General features: G+C 48.2%; 1 protein-coding gene across 1 annotated transcript in view; it reads left to right on the forward strand.

The window, feature by feature from the left end:
• The window catches only part of Parp1 (poly(ADP-ribose) polymerase 1), a 32,476-nt gene extending 17,860 nt beyond the window's left edge, over positions 1–14,616 (forward strand). Inside the window, exons 9-23 of the mRNA XM_041635403.1 lie at positions 745–885; positions 1,678–1,917; positions 2,075–2,143; positions 2,373–2,505; positions 3,276–3,471; positions 6,596–6,724; positions 8,028–8,111; positions 8,770–8,892; positions 9,298–9,426; positions 11,380–11,478; positions 11,831–11,983; positions 12,512–12,639; positions 13,245–13,306; positions 13,734–13,848; positions 14,082–14,616. Of these exons, the coding sequence (XP_041491337.1) occupies positions 745–885; positions 1,678–1,917; positions 2,075–2,143; positions 2,373–2,505; positions 3,276–3,471; positions 6,596–6,724; positions 8,028–8,111; positions 8,770–8,892; positions 9,298–9,426; positions 11,380–11,478; positions 11,831–11,983; positions 12,512–12,639; positions 13,245–13,306; positions 13,734–13,848; positions 14,082–14,163 (1,883 nt within the window). The 3' untranslated portion in view covers positions 14,164–14,616. The remainder of the gene's footprint in view (positions 1–744; positions 886–1,677; positions 1,918–2,074; positions 2,144–2,372; positions 2,506–3,275; positions 3,472–6,595; positions 6,725–8,027; positions 8,112–8,769; positions 8,893–9,297; positions 9,427–11,379; positions 11,479–11,830; positions 11,984–12,511; positions 12,640–13,244; positions 13,307–13,733; positions 13,849–14,081) is intronic.
• The last annotated feature ends 286 nt before the right edge of the window (positions 14,617–14,902 follow it).

A 14,902-nucleotide genomic window follows, 5' to 3' on the forward strand; every position in this document is an offset into this window, starting at 1 on the left:
TCTGCTGCTTGAAGCCTGGGGTCTACATGAGCACACGGTGGTCAGTCAATATCTGCTCTCCGGTCCCCCTTGTCAGGTCCTTCCTCTGCTGTCTCCTCGATTGCCATTCACACCCAAATCCATGATTTTGTTCTCTACAGAGATGTTAATAAGATTCACGTGATGTTATCAATGTCCACCCTCTAGAGAGGACAGGCTAGACCTCCCCTGTTGAGAGATACAAGCTGTGGCCTGGCTGTAACCAGTGATGCGTTCTTGCCTTCCTTTCCCAGAGGGCCCCATCCATGCCAGCCTTATAGTCAGTGCTGGGTACTTGGTGCAGCTTGCTCTGCCTTTCCTGGAACAGCTCAACTCAGTGTGATCACACTGATGGAGGCCTTTGTCACCAAGAAGTTACTCAGGAGTTAGGTCTCGCCACCTACCCTCTTGAGCATTCTCTTCCCATCTCCAGATGCAGCGTCTCCTGTCTGCCCCCTGAGCAGTCCCTGGTTGCCAGTCCGTGGTTTGTTCCTACCCAGTTTTCTCTGTTGCGGAACTCGGGTCCTCAAGTGGAAGTTTGCTGTTTTGCCCTTTGCTCTCCCACTGGCTGTGGGCTTTGGTCTTCCCAAGATGTCCCAAGGCTGGCCACACCCTGGCTTCTGGGGTTTTCTCCCAAGGAGCCTGCAGTTAGTCTGCTTCACTTTGTCTTCTCCTGGGAGCAGAGTTGAGTGGGCCTAGCCTGACGCATCTACTTTCCTGTCCCAGATAAGCCGCTGGCCAACATGAAGATCCTGACTCTCGGTAAACTCTCCCAGAACAAAGACGAAGCAAAAGCCATGATTGAGAAACTCGGGGGCAAGTTGACAGGCTCGGCCAACAAGGCCTCCCTGTGTATTAGCACTAAAAGTGAGTTTAACGGCCTCGTGTGTCTCTTGCAAGTGTAAGAAGGGTGTGTGTGTGGCACAGCTGGGGTTCAGCCTGTCATTGCTTGAATGTAAACTGGTATTGTACTGTGCAGTCCTTGTGTGCTCACAGTGGCTCAGCATTCCCAGCCGCGGGCCATAGTAAGTGTCACTGTGCCGTGTCCATGGGATGTCCCCAGTTCGCTGTCAGAACAAAAGGTATGAAAATAGAGAGGAACTGGTTCCTTTGTAGTTAGGGTCACAGTCTGGTGATGAGGCCCATATTTTTAGGCTGGACTGGTGAATGTTGTGGGTCTGGGCCCAAGAGTCAATTTCTTTTTTTTTTTTTTTTTTTTTTTTAAATATTTATTTATTTATTTATTTATTATGTATACAATATTCTGTCTGTGTGTATGTCTGCAGGCCAGAAGAGGGCACCAGACCTCATTACAGATGGTTGTGAGCCACCATGTGGTTGCTGGGAATTGAACTCAGGACCTTTGGAAGAGCAGGCAATGCTCTTAACCACTGAGCCATCTCTCCAGCCCCCCAAGAGTCAATTTCTGTTGAGTACCTCTGACACCACGCTGGGGTTGGGAGAAGATGGCTCCCTTGGTATTCCATACCCGAGGGACAGCCAGTGCCATTGGAACATGACTGTCGGATGGAGAGGATGGAGGAAGTGTTGATCATGACGACATTAGTATTCTGGGGCTGCAGTAACTGCAAGTCCAGCTTACTTTTTTGCTTATGGTTTGTTTGGCTTTTTTTTTCCCTCCTTTCTGGATTTAAACAGAGGAGATGGAAAAGATGAGTAAGAAGATGGAGGAAGTGAAAGCAGCCAACGTTCAAGTTGTGTGTGAGGACTTCCTCCAGGATGTGTCTGCCTCCACTAAGACCTTCCAAGAGCTGCTCTCAGCCCATAGCTTGTCCTCATGGGGGGCTGAGGTGAAGGTAGAACCTGTTGAAGTGCCAGTCCCCAAGAGCAAGTCAACTGCACCCTCCAAGAAGAGCAAGGGCCCTGTCAAGGAGGAAGGTGAGACCCCGCTGCCCTGCTGTGACCTTGCTTCTGTGTGCTGCTCTGGCGAGCTGGGTTGAGTGGGCACAAACAGCACCCATGCTGCACGCCTCTGGAAGCTGCTCTGCCTTTGTTGCCTTAGTTTGGCTCTTTATGTTCTCTGTCCCTTCCTGAGGTGTCAACAAGTCTGAGAAGAGGATGAAGTTAACTCTGAAGGGAGGAGCAGCTGTTGACCCTGACTCTGGTGAGTGATGAGGGGCCACCCATGCCCCGAAGTGGTGGTTCAGAGAGTAGCCAGAGGGGAGCAGGCAGCCTTTGATTACCAGCCAGTCCTGGAATCATGGGTGCCGGTGGGAGAACCTCTAAACGTGGTGTAACACACAATTGACTGGGGACTCCTAGGCCCACAGACCCCTCTCCTCCGCCCTAGCCCTTCATGGGAAAAAACTACAGGAGCTTTGCCTCTGGGGCAGGTCTGGAACACTCTGCCCACGTCCTGGAGAAAGGCGGGAAGGTGTTCAGTGCCACACTTGGCCTGGTGGACATTGTGAAAGGGACCAACTCCTATTACAAGCTGCAACTTCTGGAGGATGACAAGGAGAGCAGGTGAGCTGGGAACAGACTCCCTCCAGGCTTAGTATGTGCTGCCCACCTTGAAAAGTCAGGCTGCCGCAGGACCTGGAGCAGAACTCCCCGTTAAAAATAGCAGCACTGACAGTTGTGTTGCTGTGCTTGGCTCAACCATCACAGGCTGTGGTTTCACATCTACCACTGGGTTATTCTCTTGGGCATTAAAAACAAACAAGATTCATAATTTATTGTTGTGCATGTATTAAAATTAAAGTTTATTTTGTTTGTTTTTTGAATCAGTTTCTCTTTGTAGCCCTGGCTATCCTGGGACTTGCTTTTTAAACCAAACTGGCCTCAAATTCTTGAGATCCACCTGCCTCTGCCTCCCAAGTGCTATGATTAAAGGTGTGCACCACCACCACCAGGCTTTAAATTTATTCTTCAGTGCCATTCCATACTTGGTGGTTACTAGAATGAAGGTGATTGTTTTGGAGTGTATAGGCTCTCTCGGTTGTAGTGTGCTTACCTAGTGTGTTCAAGGCCCTGGTTCCACCTGTAGCACCAGTCAACAAATGGGAGGGAGGGAAAGAGAGCGAGAGCGCACACTTGTAAAAGCGTCCCTTGGGTGGGCAGTGGTGGTGCACAAAGCAGATGGTTCTCTGGATTCGAGGACAGCCTGGTCTTCAGAACAAGTTCCAGGATAGCCAGGGCTACACAGAGAGGAGAGGAGGGAAGACTGTCCCTTACTGAAGATGAAACAGAACAAAAGCTCATCCTCTGTCTGCCTCCTTCGTATCCTCTCACAGGTACTGGATCTTCCGATCCTGGGGCCGAGTGGGCACGGTTATCGGCAGTAACAAACTTGAACAGATGCCATCTAAAGAGGATGCTATTGAAAACTTCATGAAATTATATGAAGAGAAGACTGGAAATGCCTGGCACTCAAAAACCTTCACAAAGTATCCCCAAAAGTTCTACCCTCTGGAGATCGACTACGGCCAGGTAATCAGGATAGAGCTTTTCCATCATCTGTTCCTTACTCCGCAGTGTGGCTCAGATGGTGTTGGTGAACAGTGACACATTTAGATAAGAGTTAATGGTAGCAGTGTGACAAATCTCCCCAAAACAGAAGAGAACTTCCTGGCTCATTACATGAGCCAGTGTTACCCAAGAACATTAGGAAAAAGCTGTTGAATACCATATCTGTAATGCAAAATCCTCAACTAACAAATCAAGCAGTATGTGAGACTGTATACACCAAGTTCAAGTGCAATATAAACCCCGAATTGGAGGTGGTTGACATTTCAATACTGCCTATGAATGAGAGCAGAAGTCACACGATCATCTCCATAGCTAAAAGAAAATTATTTTTAGACCTATGCCATAAAGCATCAAATGAAACTTAGATAGGAACAGGGTGGGAGGGAGCTCCAGCTGGATTTGAGCTCACACCCTCCCACTTAGCCTTCTGGGTGCTGGGATTACAGGTATGTGCAGTCACAAGTGTTGCTGCACCCACAGCAGTGATTCTGAGACATGAAATAAGAGAAATTTCTACATTTGCTCTGGGCCCCTTCACTGTAATGCTTACCTTCTGGAAGGTTGTACATGTTGGTTTTGTAAAATCGCTGAGATTTATAAATGGGTGCAAATTTTAATTCCATGTCTTTGGGATCCAGCATGCCTCAAAGGAGAAATTCTCTTGTAGAGTGTTGTGAGTTCTGCGTTAAAAATAGAATTTAGAGGTGGCTGGAGAGATGGCTTAGTGGTTAAGAGCACTGGCTGCTCTTCCAGAGGACCCAGCTTCAATTCCCAGCATCCACATGACAGCTCACAACTGTCTGTAACTCCAATTCTAGGTGACCTGACACCCTCACACAGATATACATAAAGGCAACACACCAGTGCACATAAAATAAAAGTAAATTATTATAGAATTCAGAAGGGCAGTGTGGTGCCACCTTTAATTCCAGAGAACAGAGGCAGGTATATCTCTGTTAGCTTGAGGTCACTCTGGTCTTCATGCTAACATGTTCCAGGGCAGCCAAGCTTACATAGTGAAACTCTGGTTTTGGTTTTTGGGGTTTTTTTTTTTTTGTTTTTTTTTTTTTTGTTTTTTAAGATTTTATTGTATACACAGTGTTCAGCCTCCTTGTATGCCTACAGGCCAGAAGAGGGCACAAGATCTCATTACAGATGGTTATGAGCCACCATGTGGTTGCTGGGAATTGAACTCAGGACCTCCAGAAGATCAGCCAGTGCTCTTAATCTCTGAGGCTTCTCTCCAGCCCTTGTTTTTGTTTTTTAAGTAGAATTTAGCTTTTACATAATGCGTAGGCTGAAGTCTTGAGACCTTGGACTTGGAAGTGAACTGGCTTGGTCTGACTTAGTACCCTCCACTGAATTAAATATCTTTAGTATTTCTTTCAGAAAATTTTTGAGAAAGGCACGGACACTAAAACTATCCAGGATTAACCATAGTGAAGTCGTGGCGTATGTCTGCATCTGGCTAGTTTCACCTCTGGTGTCATTTTCCTGCCACAATATTTGAACCCTGCCTTACGTACTGTGTGGTACGTGCCCATCTCTACCCTTGTGACCCAGGACCACCACACACTTTCTCCAAAGACAACGCTTTGCATAAGGAGCTCAGTGTAAGACAGATAGGTGTTTTAAAAGCGGAAACCATGACACTAACCTTAGTAATTTAACCCAGCCTTGTGCAAAATGGCCTCACTATAACGTAGTTGGTAGCAGCAGAACTGTTGAGCATTTCCAGTTTGTATTATGGCACCTGGGGTGGTGCTTGCATAGCACTTGGCTTGATTTAGAGTGGTGTATTTAAAAATCTCAGTGGTCGATCCCTTGGCCAGCAGCTGCCATAGGAAACTAACGCCTGCCCAAAGATACTGTTTCCTTTTGGAATGTTGGGTTGTGTTTGGGGTAGTTATGTATTTGTTTTTAGGTTGGTTTGATTAGATATTTGTTGAGGTCATGAGGCTTTGAGGGGTTTTTTGTTTGTTTGTTTAATTTTAGTTTTTGACAGGGTCCTGTTGACCTGAAATTCACTATGTAGAACAGGCTAGCCTTAAACTCAGAGATCCTGCCTGCCTCTAGTGCTAGGATTAAAGATGTATACCACCTCACACAGTTAAAGCATCATTTCTTCAAATTGCTTGGAACTCCATCTTGGGGTGAGCCAGAAATCACAGATGCTCAAAACAAAGCAGCCCCTCCCCCTGGTCAGACATTTAGATTCTTTGCAGGGACCTGCTGTGGTGATACAGGTAGGCATATGGATGCTTGTGTGCCTTCAGAAGTGGAGTCACTATGTCATAAATAATGTGCTGGTAGACAGTTTGCCCGCCAGTACCTCTAAAGCTCCGTGTGCACAGTAGGTCCACTGGGAAATGACAGGAGCACCAGGAGCACTGCTGGCACAGGTGACTGCAGTTCCCTCCAGGGAGAACCCAGGTCCACAGCCCACTTCATTTTCCCACTGCCCATACCCCACATGATAGGGCAGCGCAGCGCCCGCCTTGTCAGGCTTAGGTGTGAAAACTAGAGGAGGCAGTCACAACAAGTTGATGTTAGCTTAGCCCAGTTCTCCGGGAGGCAGGAGTGAAGTCTCATGTGCTACTCGTTCATTAGCAATAGCGACCTGGAGAAGGTCAAAGCGGGCTGACAGGTGCTGCATCTCTGTCGGGCTGGCAGAGCGAGATGGCGCATGGGGATAGGTACTGTAGGGAAGGGGATAGAGACGGGTCCTGCAGCTTGCCCTGGGTGAGCAGTACTAACAGGTCCCTGCCCGCTGGTCTGAACTTCATTTTCATAGCCAGCCCTTCTAAGGTAGCATGGGCGGGCATGGGCAGCTTCTTCTGCAGGCACCAACGTACCCAGAGAGGGACAGGCGTTATCAGAACAACTGAAGGGGAGGGTGCGGCTTGGGAATGCATAAAAATTATTTTGTCTGTGCAGAAACCCTCCTGGCCACTATGGTCTGGAGAGTTTTGGTGAACATTTGGCTTTTTTTGCTGGCTGTAGCCTATCCTAAATCTTAGTTACCTGTAGCTAAGCCCTGATGACACCGCCCTTTGTCTTCTTTGGGTTCTCTGCTGACCTGAAGGATGAAGAGGCAGTAAAGAAGCTAACGATAAAGCCTGGCACTAAGTCGAAGCTCCCAAAGCCAGTGCAGGAGCTTGTCGGGATGATCTTCGACGTGGAGAACATGAAGAAGGCCCTGGTGGAGTACGAGGTGGGTGCTGAGCCTGGCGAGTTCTCGTGTTCTCTCTCAGCCCTGCTTGCCAGGCATCACGTGCTGTGGAGCATCCAGTGTACAATACAGGTCTGGTTCTTTGGGACCCAAACATACCAGCCAGCTGATGCCAGTGGAAGTCCAAGACTTTGGTTCACTTGTTGGAAAATGAAAACTGGGCTGGAGAGAGATTGCTCAGTAGATAAGAGCACTCTCACTGTTCTTTCAGAGGACTTGAGTTCAGTTTCTAGCACCCGCATGACAACTCACAAGCATCTGCAACTCCAGTTCCAAGGGAATCTTTTTAATCGCCACAGGCACTAGGTACCCAAGTGGTATGCAGGCATGTTGGCAAAACAGTCATAGATAGAAAATCATTTTTAAAAATTTTAAACTACAAAGAAAATGGGACCACCACCATCTTGACCCCCTGCTCCAGTCAATCAGTCAAACTCCTGTCAGCTCTCTCTTAAACATTGGAATTAGGTGTAGCCATGGTCAAGTGCTTGCCTCACATTCATGAGACACAAAAAGAGAAAGGAAAGCTTGGAGGCAAGACAGTGGCAGATGAAACAGCGCTGCTCCTGATTGGGTGGGCCTGCATGTCAGGAGCTTTCACCTCGCTCCAGTCTCCCCAGCCATGAGCCCAGAAGCTGCAGGCTGCTCTGCAAATCCAGCAGCTCTGGTAGGTGTGCCCGTGCCAGAGTCTCAGGCCAAAAGGTGTAGGTTCCTGCAGCACACAGGTGTCACACCTCAGGCACTGAGTGAACAGCACAGACCAGTTCACTCACAGGAGGGGGTAGGTGTCCTCCTGGTTTGTGAGTGGGGAACTGTCAGTTTCTCATCACTAGAACATAATGACCTCATCTGCCTTCTCAGCTCCAGACCCAGATTAACAGGAGAGCCTAACGTGGTGTGCTCAGTCGTAGTGTTGTTGGGAGCAAATGTGTAGCCTTAAGGGTGGCTGATTTGACAGGAAGTATTGAATCAGATGTGTGTTCTTGAAAAAATAATTCACCACTTGGACAATTGAGGCTCTTATTCCTGAACTCTAGTGTCCTGGGCTGTACAGCCTGCAGTGGGAGGCTTAATCCCTCACCTTGGTCCTGTGGGATTGGTAGGAATTCTCTTGCCTCTTCCTTCAGAAGTGCTGAACTGTACTCATTGGACTGCTGGTACTTGGAATACAGGGTCAGGGGAAAGGGTTGTGATTTCTGTGCAGGTGGGTCACTGATCTGTGAGGGAACTGTGTCCTGTCAGCACTGCACAGAATGCCCAGCCTTTGTGTCCCCTGTCTCCTCAGATTGACCTTCAGAAGATGCCATTGGGGAAGCTGAGCAGAAGGCAGATCCAGGCCGCCTACTCCATCCTCAGTGAGGTCCAGCAGGTAAGCAAGTACCTCAGGGTTTCCAGCCAGGCCAGCATCTCTCCTGGTGAGAGATAGTAGCCACATCCACTGTGGGGTAACAGTGACAGTATTGAACCAGGTTTATGTGGATTTGGATAATTTTTTTCAGCTCAGTAAATATTGTCACTGTCCAAAGATTGTTAACAAAATATACAAATAGTAACGCTTTTAATTAGTGGATATGTAATAAGCTCCTTAAAAATTTGGTGGAGACCTTGTCCCTACTTGCACCGACATTGTTTGGGCTTCCCGGCTCAAGCTCTTTTTGGCTCGTGCTCTCCAACATTATGAACAGTTTCCTTATCTTTGAGATAAGGTCTCTGTGTAACCCTTGCTGGCCTGGAACTCAGATCCACTGGCCTTTGAGTGCTGAGATTAAAGGTGTGTGCCACCATACCATGCCCAGTTGAATAGTTTTCAAACATAAAAGCCAAAGGAATTTTACACCAGTAGCCATGAGCCCACCACATAGAGTTTGCAACAGCACTTTGTGCGGATTAACTATGTGTTACAGGACCACGGTCCTGCCCCGCTCAGTTGCACCGCGCTGATGAGAAGGGGCTCTAATGACCATTTCCCTGCTCGTGCATACAGCAGCTGTGTCAGTCCTGTGTCCTTCTGTCCCCTTCCCTTCCAGGCAGTGTCTCAGGGCAGCAGTGACTCCCAGATCCTGGATCTCTCTAATCGCTTCTACACCCTGATCCCCCATGACTTCGGAATGAAGAAGCCTCCGCTCCTGAACAATGCAGACAGTGTGCAGGTAGTAGGCCTCTGCCCTCCTTACTGTATCCTCAGAACAGCATCTACTGTTTCTTTCCTTTCTTTGACCAATTAAGTCTAGGAAATTGTCACTAGGGAAGACCGTTTTCTCTGTCCCCATGTAAAGGCCCCCATGATTCCCTGGCGGAGGTCAGTTTGTGGCATCTATTTCCCTGCCCGTCATTCGTGTGTAAGGTTTCTGACATTTGCCACTCACTTCCCCATGCATCAGAGCCTCACTAGCAAGTCAGAGATTGCCTGTGAGTGTCACCTGCTATGTGGGAGGTGATGGCAGCCTTTGACCAACAAAGAGGTCCCCACACACACTGTAGGGTGTCATCTACATACTGACTTCTGTCTCCTTCCCTATGGACTTAGCTCCCAGGTCTTAATTTTTTGTTCCCAGGCCAAGGTGGAGATGTTGGACAACCTCCTGGACATCGAGGTGGCCTATAGTCTTCTCAGAGGTGGGTCTGATGACAGCAGTAAGGACCCCATTGATGTCAACTACGAGAAGCTCAAAACTGACATTAAGGTAAGAGTCCTGCCCCTTCCCAAGTATTCAGTAGTTCACCCAAGAGCAGTGGTCCCCAACCTATGTGTGCATCAGGGCCATCTTCACAGCTCCTTAAATGTGCAGCCAGGCCTTGAGCCTGCCCTCTCACATATCCCGATGGTGGTGGTCCTTGGAGCCCCCTGCAAGAGTCTTCTGAGCTAGTGTCTCAGACTGGATTGTTAGGGTACTGCCAAAAGTTCCTTTTCTTCTATTTCGGGTACAAGCAGTCAACTGAACTTGGGTATATTGAAGGCTCAGGCATATGGGAATTGCCCTGCCTGGGCTGTGTGTCTCTGCCCCCAGCCTGGCATGCCTCTGATTCTTTTTACCTGTGACAGGATTACAGTATGCAAGAGTGTTTCCAAATTCTTGGCCTATCAAAGAATAGAAAGGCTCATGGTTTGCAAAAATAGTGTAGGTTGGGTGATCCGCTATTCTGATTGACAGGCTTGATTATGTTTGCCATTCACCCCCATGCATGTCCTTCTCATAGTGCATCTGATTTTAATCTTGGGATGCCCAATTTCACATAAGCATAAAATGATAGAGGATTTGTCCTAGTCAGAGTTACTTAACTATTGCTGTGATGAAACACCGTGACCGAAGCAACTTGGGAAAGAATAGGGTTTACTTGGCTTAAACTTCCAGGTCAGAGTTCATCATCAGGGGAAGTCAGGGCAGGAACCTGGAGGCAGGAGCTGATGCAGAGGCCATGGAGGGGTGCTGCTTACTGGCTTGCTCCTCATGGCCTACTCAGCCTGCTTTCTTACAGAACCCAGACTACCAACCCAGGGATGGCCCCACCCAAAATAGAGTGGGCCCTCCCACATCAGTCACCAATTAAGGAAATGCCTACAAGCTTGCTTACAGCTCAGTCTAATGAAGACATTTTTTTTTAATTTATTTATTAGTTATGTATACAGTTAGCCAGAAGAGGGCACCAGACCTCATTACAGATGGTTGTGGGCTACCATGTGGTTGCTGGGAATTGAACTCAGGACCTTTGGAAGAGCAGGCAATGCTCTTAACCGTTGAGCCATCTCTCCAGCCCTGAAGACATTTTTTAAATGAGGCTCCCTCCAGTGACTAGATGTGTCAAGTTGGCATAAAACTAGCTAGCACAAGATTTTCTGCAGAAGTTTACTTCAGACCGTGTAGAGTCCCTATGTTTGCCTGCCTCACAAACTGGATATAATGTCAAATGTACATTCTTTTTTTTTTTTTTTTGATTTTTCGAGACAGGGTTTCTCCGTAGCTTTTGGTTCCTGTCCTGGAACTAGCTCTTGTAGACCAGGCTGGCCTCGAACTCAGAGATCCGCCTGCCTCTGCCTCCCAAGTGCTGGGATTAAAGGCAAATGTACATTCTTAACGGGAGAGCTATAGGTCTTGGTGAAGAAGCTTCTGTTTGCATCTACGGTTATAAAGCTTGTTATTAAGAGGCAGCAAAGAAAACCAGAATTTCTAGGTTTTTCCAAACTTAGAATAAGACTACATAAAGAACATCCATGCCTTCTGCATAAGCTCAGTATATTTAGTGTGGATTGCAGGGCTGGGGTATAGAGCGCTTGCTGGGCTGTGCAGGGCTCTTTGGTTCCATCCTTAGGACTGGGTTAGAGACATTGAAAATGTATGACATCACTTTGTGTTCCTTCCATAGGTGAGCTGGGCTTCTGGTTCCACCTCGCTAATGGTGAATCTCATGTTTCTAGCTTGACTCATACTTAGTGCCTCGAAAGAACTCTTGGGCTCCTCCTAGCAGTCCAAGTGGATGAGGAAGTGGTGTTTGGGCACATGGGACCTGGCCTAGGCCTGCAGATGTCATTTGTTGGGCAGTATGAACAGCTCCTGGCATCCTCTAGGCTTGTATATCATGGTTCTTCACAGGGCTCTCTGGGGGTCTCCCTGTCCTGATCCCAGATGCCTCTTTTCCAGGTGGTTGACAAAGATTCTGAGGAAGCTGAGGTCATCAGGAAGTACGTGAAGAACACTCATGCAACCACACACAATGCCTATGACTTGGAAGTGATAGATGTAAGAATCTTTCTACCCCTTTCCGTCCTGCCAGGTCTCCCCGTCCCCTACTTTCCTGGGTCTGGCTCAGAAAGAGTGGGCTGTGTTGCTTTGCTCTGTTTTGAAACAGGCTGTAGCCTGGCTTTTCTGAACCTTGCTTTTAAACCATACTGGCCTTGAATTTAGAGAGATCTGCCTGCTGGGGTGCTGGGATTAAAGATGTGCACCACCACGCCCAGCCCTACTTATTTTTAAGTAAGCAGAGCAGAAGTGACTTGTTTGTTGAACTGGAGAATTAGTGGTATTGTAGAGTTGGTTGTGTCCACCTCTTACCCTGAGTCACAGTTTCTGCCTCGCTTTTGCTAACGCACAGATCTTTAAGATAGAGCGTGAGGGAGAGAGCCAGCGCTACAAGCCCTTCAAGCAGCTTCACAATCGGAGGTTGCTGTGGCATGGGTCCAGGACCACCAACTTTGCTGGCATCTTGTCGCAGGGTCTGCGGATAGCCCCACCTGAAGCCCCTGTGGTAAGTTGCTGACCTCGTGTATGGGGAAGTGTGGAAGTATGTGTTCCTGCAGTAATCTCCTGAAAGCCCTGGGTGCTTCGGGAGAGCCTCTAAGCCTGTGCCAGCCCTGTCAGTAGTGACAGCTTCTGGAAGTGTCTAGACAGGATGCTCTGAAGACTGGACTTGTTGACATGCAAAGAACAGGCTTTGGAGCCCAGGCATGCAACTCCATGAGCTCCCTAATTTCCACTAATAAACAGAACAAGGAATAGATGTCACCTGCCGGGTTAAAGAAAGGACCAACTGGACAGGAGTTCTGATGTGGCCATCCCAGCCTCTTAAGTAGTGATCAAATCTCATTAAATCTTCACATTACCCGCATGAGACTCCTGTTAGGAGAAAGTGGCATCCTAAGCTGTGAAATGCCTTCCCACAGCTCCTCTGTGAGCACTGACCTTTGAGCAGTGGCTCATGTGGGTACTCAGTGGACCACCGCCTTGCTGACTTACTCTTGGAAGGTTTTCAGCTGTCCCTCTTTCAACTTTCCAGACAGGCTACATGTTTGGAAAGGGGATCTATTTTGCCGACATGGTATCCAAAAGTGCGAACTACTGCCACACATCTCAGGGAGACCCGATTGGTTTACTGCTGTTGGGAGAAGTTGCCCTTGGAAACATGTGAGTATCCTGGCTTCATGGCCAGGTAGATAGAGTGAACCAGGAGAGTCTCCTTGGCCAGGCGACAACCATGGAAATCCTCCACCAGTTTAATGAACCCTGAAGTCTACTAGGCTTGTTTGTAAATACAGTAGTAGTGGGTGGTTCAGGGGACCAAGGGAGGGAGATTGAGAGATGGTATGAAAACCTGGGGGAAGGAAGGCAGGAGGCCAGGAACTGGCAGCAGGAGTCCTTTTGCAGTGCAGGGAAGCAGGGAGGCTATACTTCAAAGATCCAATTCCTCCAGCTTCATTCAGGCAATCTCCTTCCTGATAACAGTGAACTAGGCCATAGGGTAGACTAGACAGGAGACTTCAAGCAGCTGGCCACAGCTCCAAACAGGCCTTCCTCTGGAGATAACCCCATAGCAGTGGTGGTTGTTGGAGGCTCTGTATTTGAGAATACTCTTGGTTCTGAAGAGTCCAGGAGCTGGAGAGGTAGATTCCACTGTAAGGGAGGACAGAGTTCCATGGACATTGAGTTTACCTGACAGTAAAGACGCTGACAAATAGTGACTGGGAGCCCAGTACCCAGGGACTAGTCTGAGACCGTCCTCTTTTGAATAGGTACGAACTCAAACATGCGTCACACATCAGCAAGTTACCCAAGGGCAAGCACAGTGTCAAAGGTACTGTCTCCAGCCTGGCGTGGCAGATGGGGAGGCGGGGACTTTCCTCCTAAGGCTGGACTCGTGGAGCTGCTGTGAGGGGTTCATAGAACAAAGCCGTCTCATTCCTTGTGACTACAGCTAGTGTCATAATGCCGTAGGAGTTCTGTGGGACAGGAGGACCCTCTGGTGTGCCTGGAATGAGTGGGTAGCATGTGATGATCAAGGCCTGTGTGTGTTCATTCCCCAGTTACTACTCCATCTGGGCCTCCATGGCTTTATTGGCTTATATTGGTGCCTTGGAACCTTTGTGACTTCCATGTTTGCATCTGAAGGGTGTTTAAGTGAACTCACATCCTGCATAAAGTACGCATCACGTGCCCAGGACATTTTCACAGTTCCTTGCTCATCCCCATCATGCCTAGCACTTGATCCTTCTTCCTTACAGGTTTGGGCAAAACCACCCCTGACCCTTCGGCCAGCATCACCCTGGAGGGTGTAGAGGTTCCACTGGGGACAGGGGTCCCATCAGGTGTTAATGACACCTGCCTACTATATAATGAGTATCCTTTCATGGCCTGTGCCGTGTGTTCCAGAACTGTCCCAGCGGGTGTGTGTGTATTGGGGATGGTAACAACTTTTCCCTTGGGTGGTCTCCTGTGTGCATTTGAGATTTGACTCCCATTGTACGGGTAAGCCTGTTCTCTGGGCACCCGCCTTCCCCCACCTTGAGGGGATTTCATGTGAGGAAAGTCACGGAACTCCATGGTTGGCTCCTTGACCACTGCCTTTCCAGGTACATTGTCTACGACATTGCTCAGGTGAATCTGAAATACCTGCTGAAACTGAAGTTCAATTTTAAGACGTCCCTGTGGTAAAGTGTGACGGGTGTGCTGTACCCAGCACCCAACCCCCCAGGTGCCTCCACACCACAGACACCGAGAAACCTCAGCCATGCCGCTGCCTAAGGGTGGCACCCTCACCAACTCTCCTTAGGGTTTTATAGAGACAGGTTAAAGGGCTCTGGATTCAAGTCCCTTGTCCATGTTGCACTCGGTGGGAGGGTTGTTTGGGGTTTTATCCTACCAGGCGCATCCCTGTTAGACACAGCTGACAGTAGAGGAAAAGTTGGGGAGAGGTTTTTGTTTTGTTTGCCTAGACTAGTTCTGAGGAAAACCCAAGCCACGCCACAGTCACAATGTCTGCCTTACTGGTTTCCACATGAAGGAAAGTGTGCTTCCTCCCTTTTCCAAAGGTTTGTCTTTGGGGTTGATTTTGGCAAAATGTTAAGCATTTATTTTAAAGTAAAAATAAAAACTAATTTCATACTATGTAGATTTTCTTTTATCTTGGACTTATTGTTCCTTTCTTAGCCTTCTGGACTTTTGTTTTGCTTTGGTTTTCAGTGATAGGGGGTAACCAAAAAAGAAGGGGCTTCCAGGAGCCCTTAACTGGGGAAACCTAATCTCTGGGACTCTTGATTAGTCCATGAGCAATTTTGTCTTCCAGATTCAACCTTCTGTAATCAGTATAGCCACCCAAAGAGCTAATAGTTCTCAATTAAAATGCAAATGGCTCTCTACTCCTGTGTTGTGTGGCTCACCTCCTTGACGGATA

This window comes from Microtus oregoni, unplaced genomic scaffold (assembly GCF_018167655.1).
Source record: "Microtus oregoni isolate MIOR12 unplaced genomic scaffold, Mior012 000047F_ref0000412, whole genome shotgun sequence".
Taxonomy (NCBI): Eukaryota; Metazoa; Chordata; class Mammalia; order Rodentia; family Cricetidae; genus Microtus; species Microtus oregoni.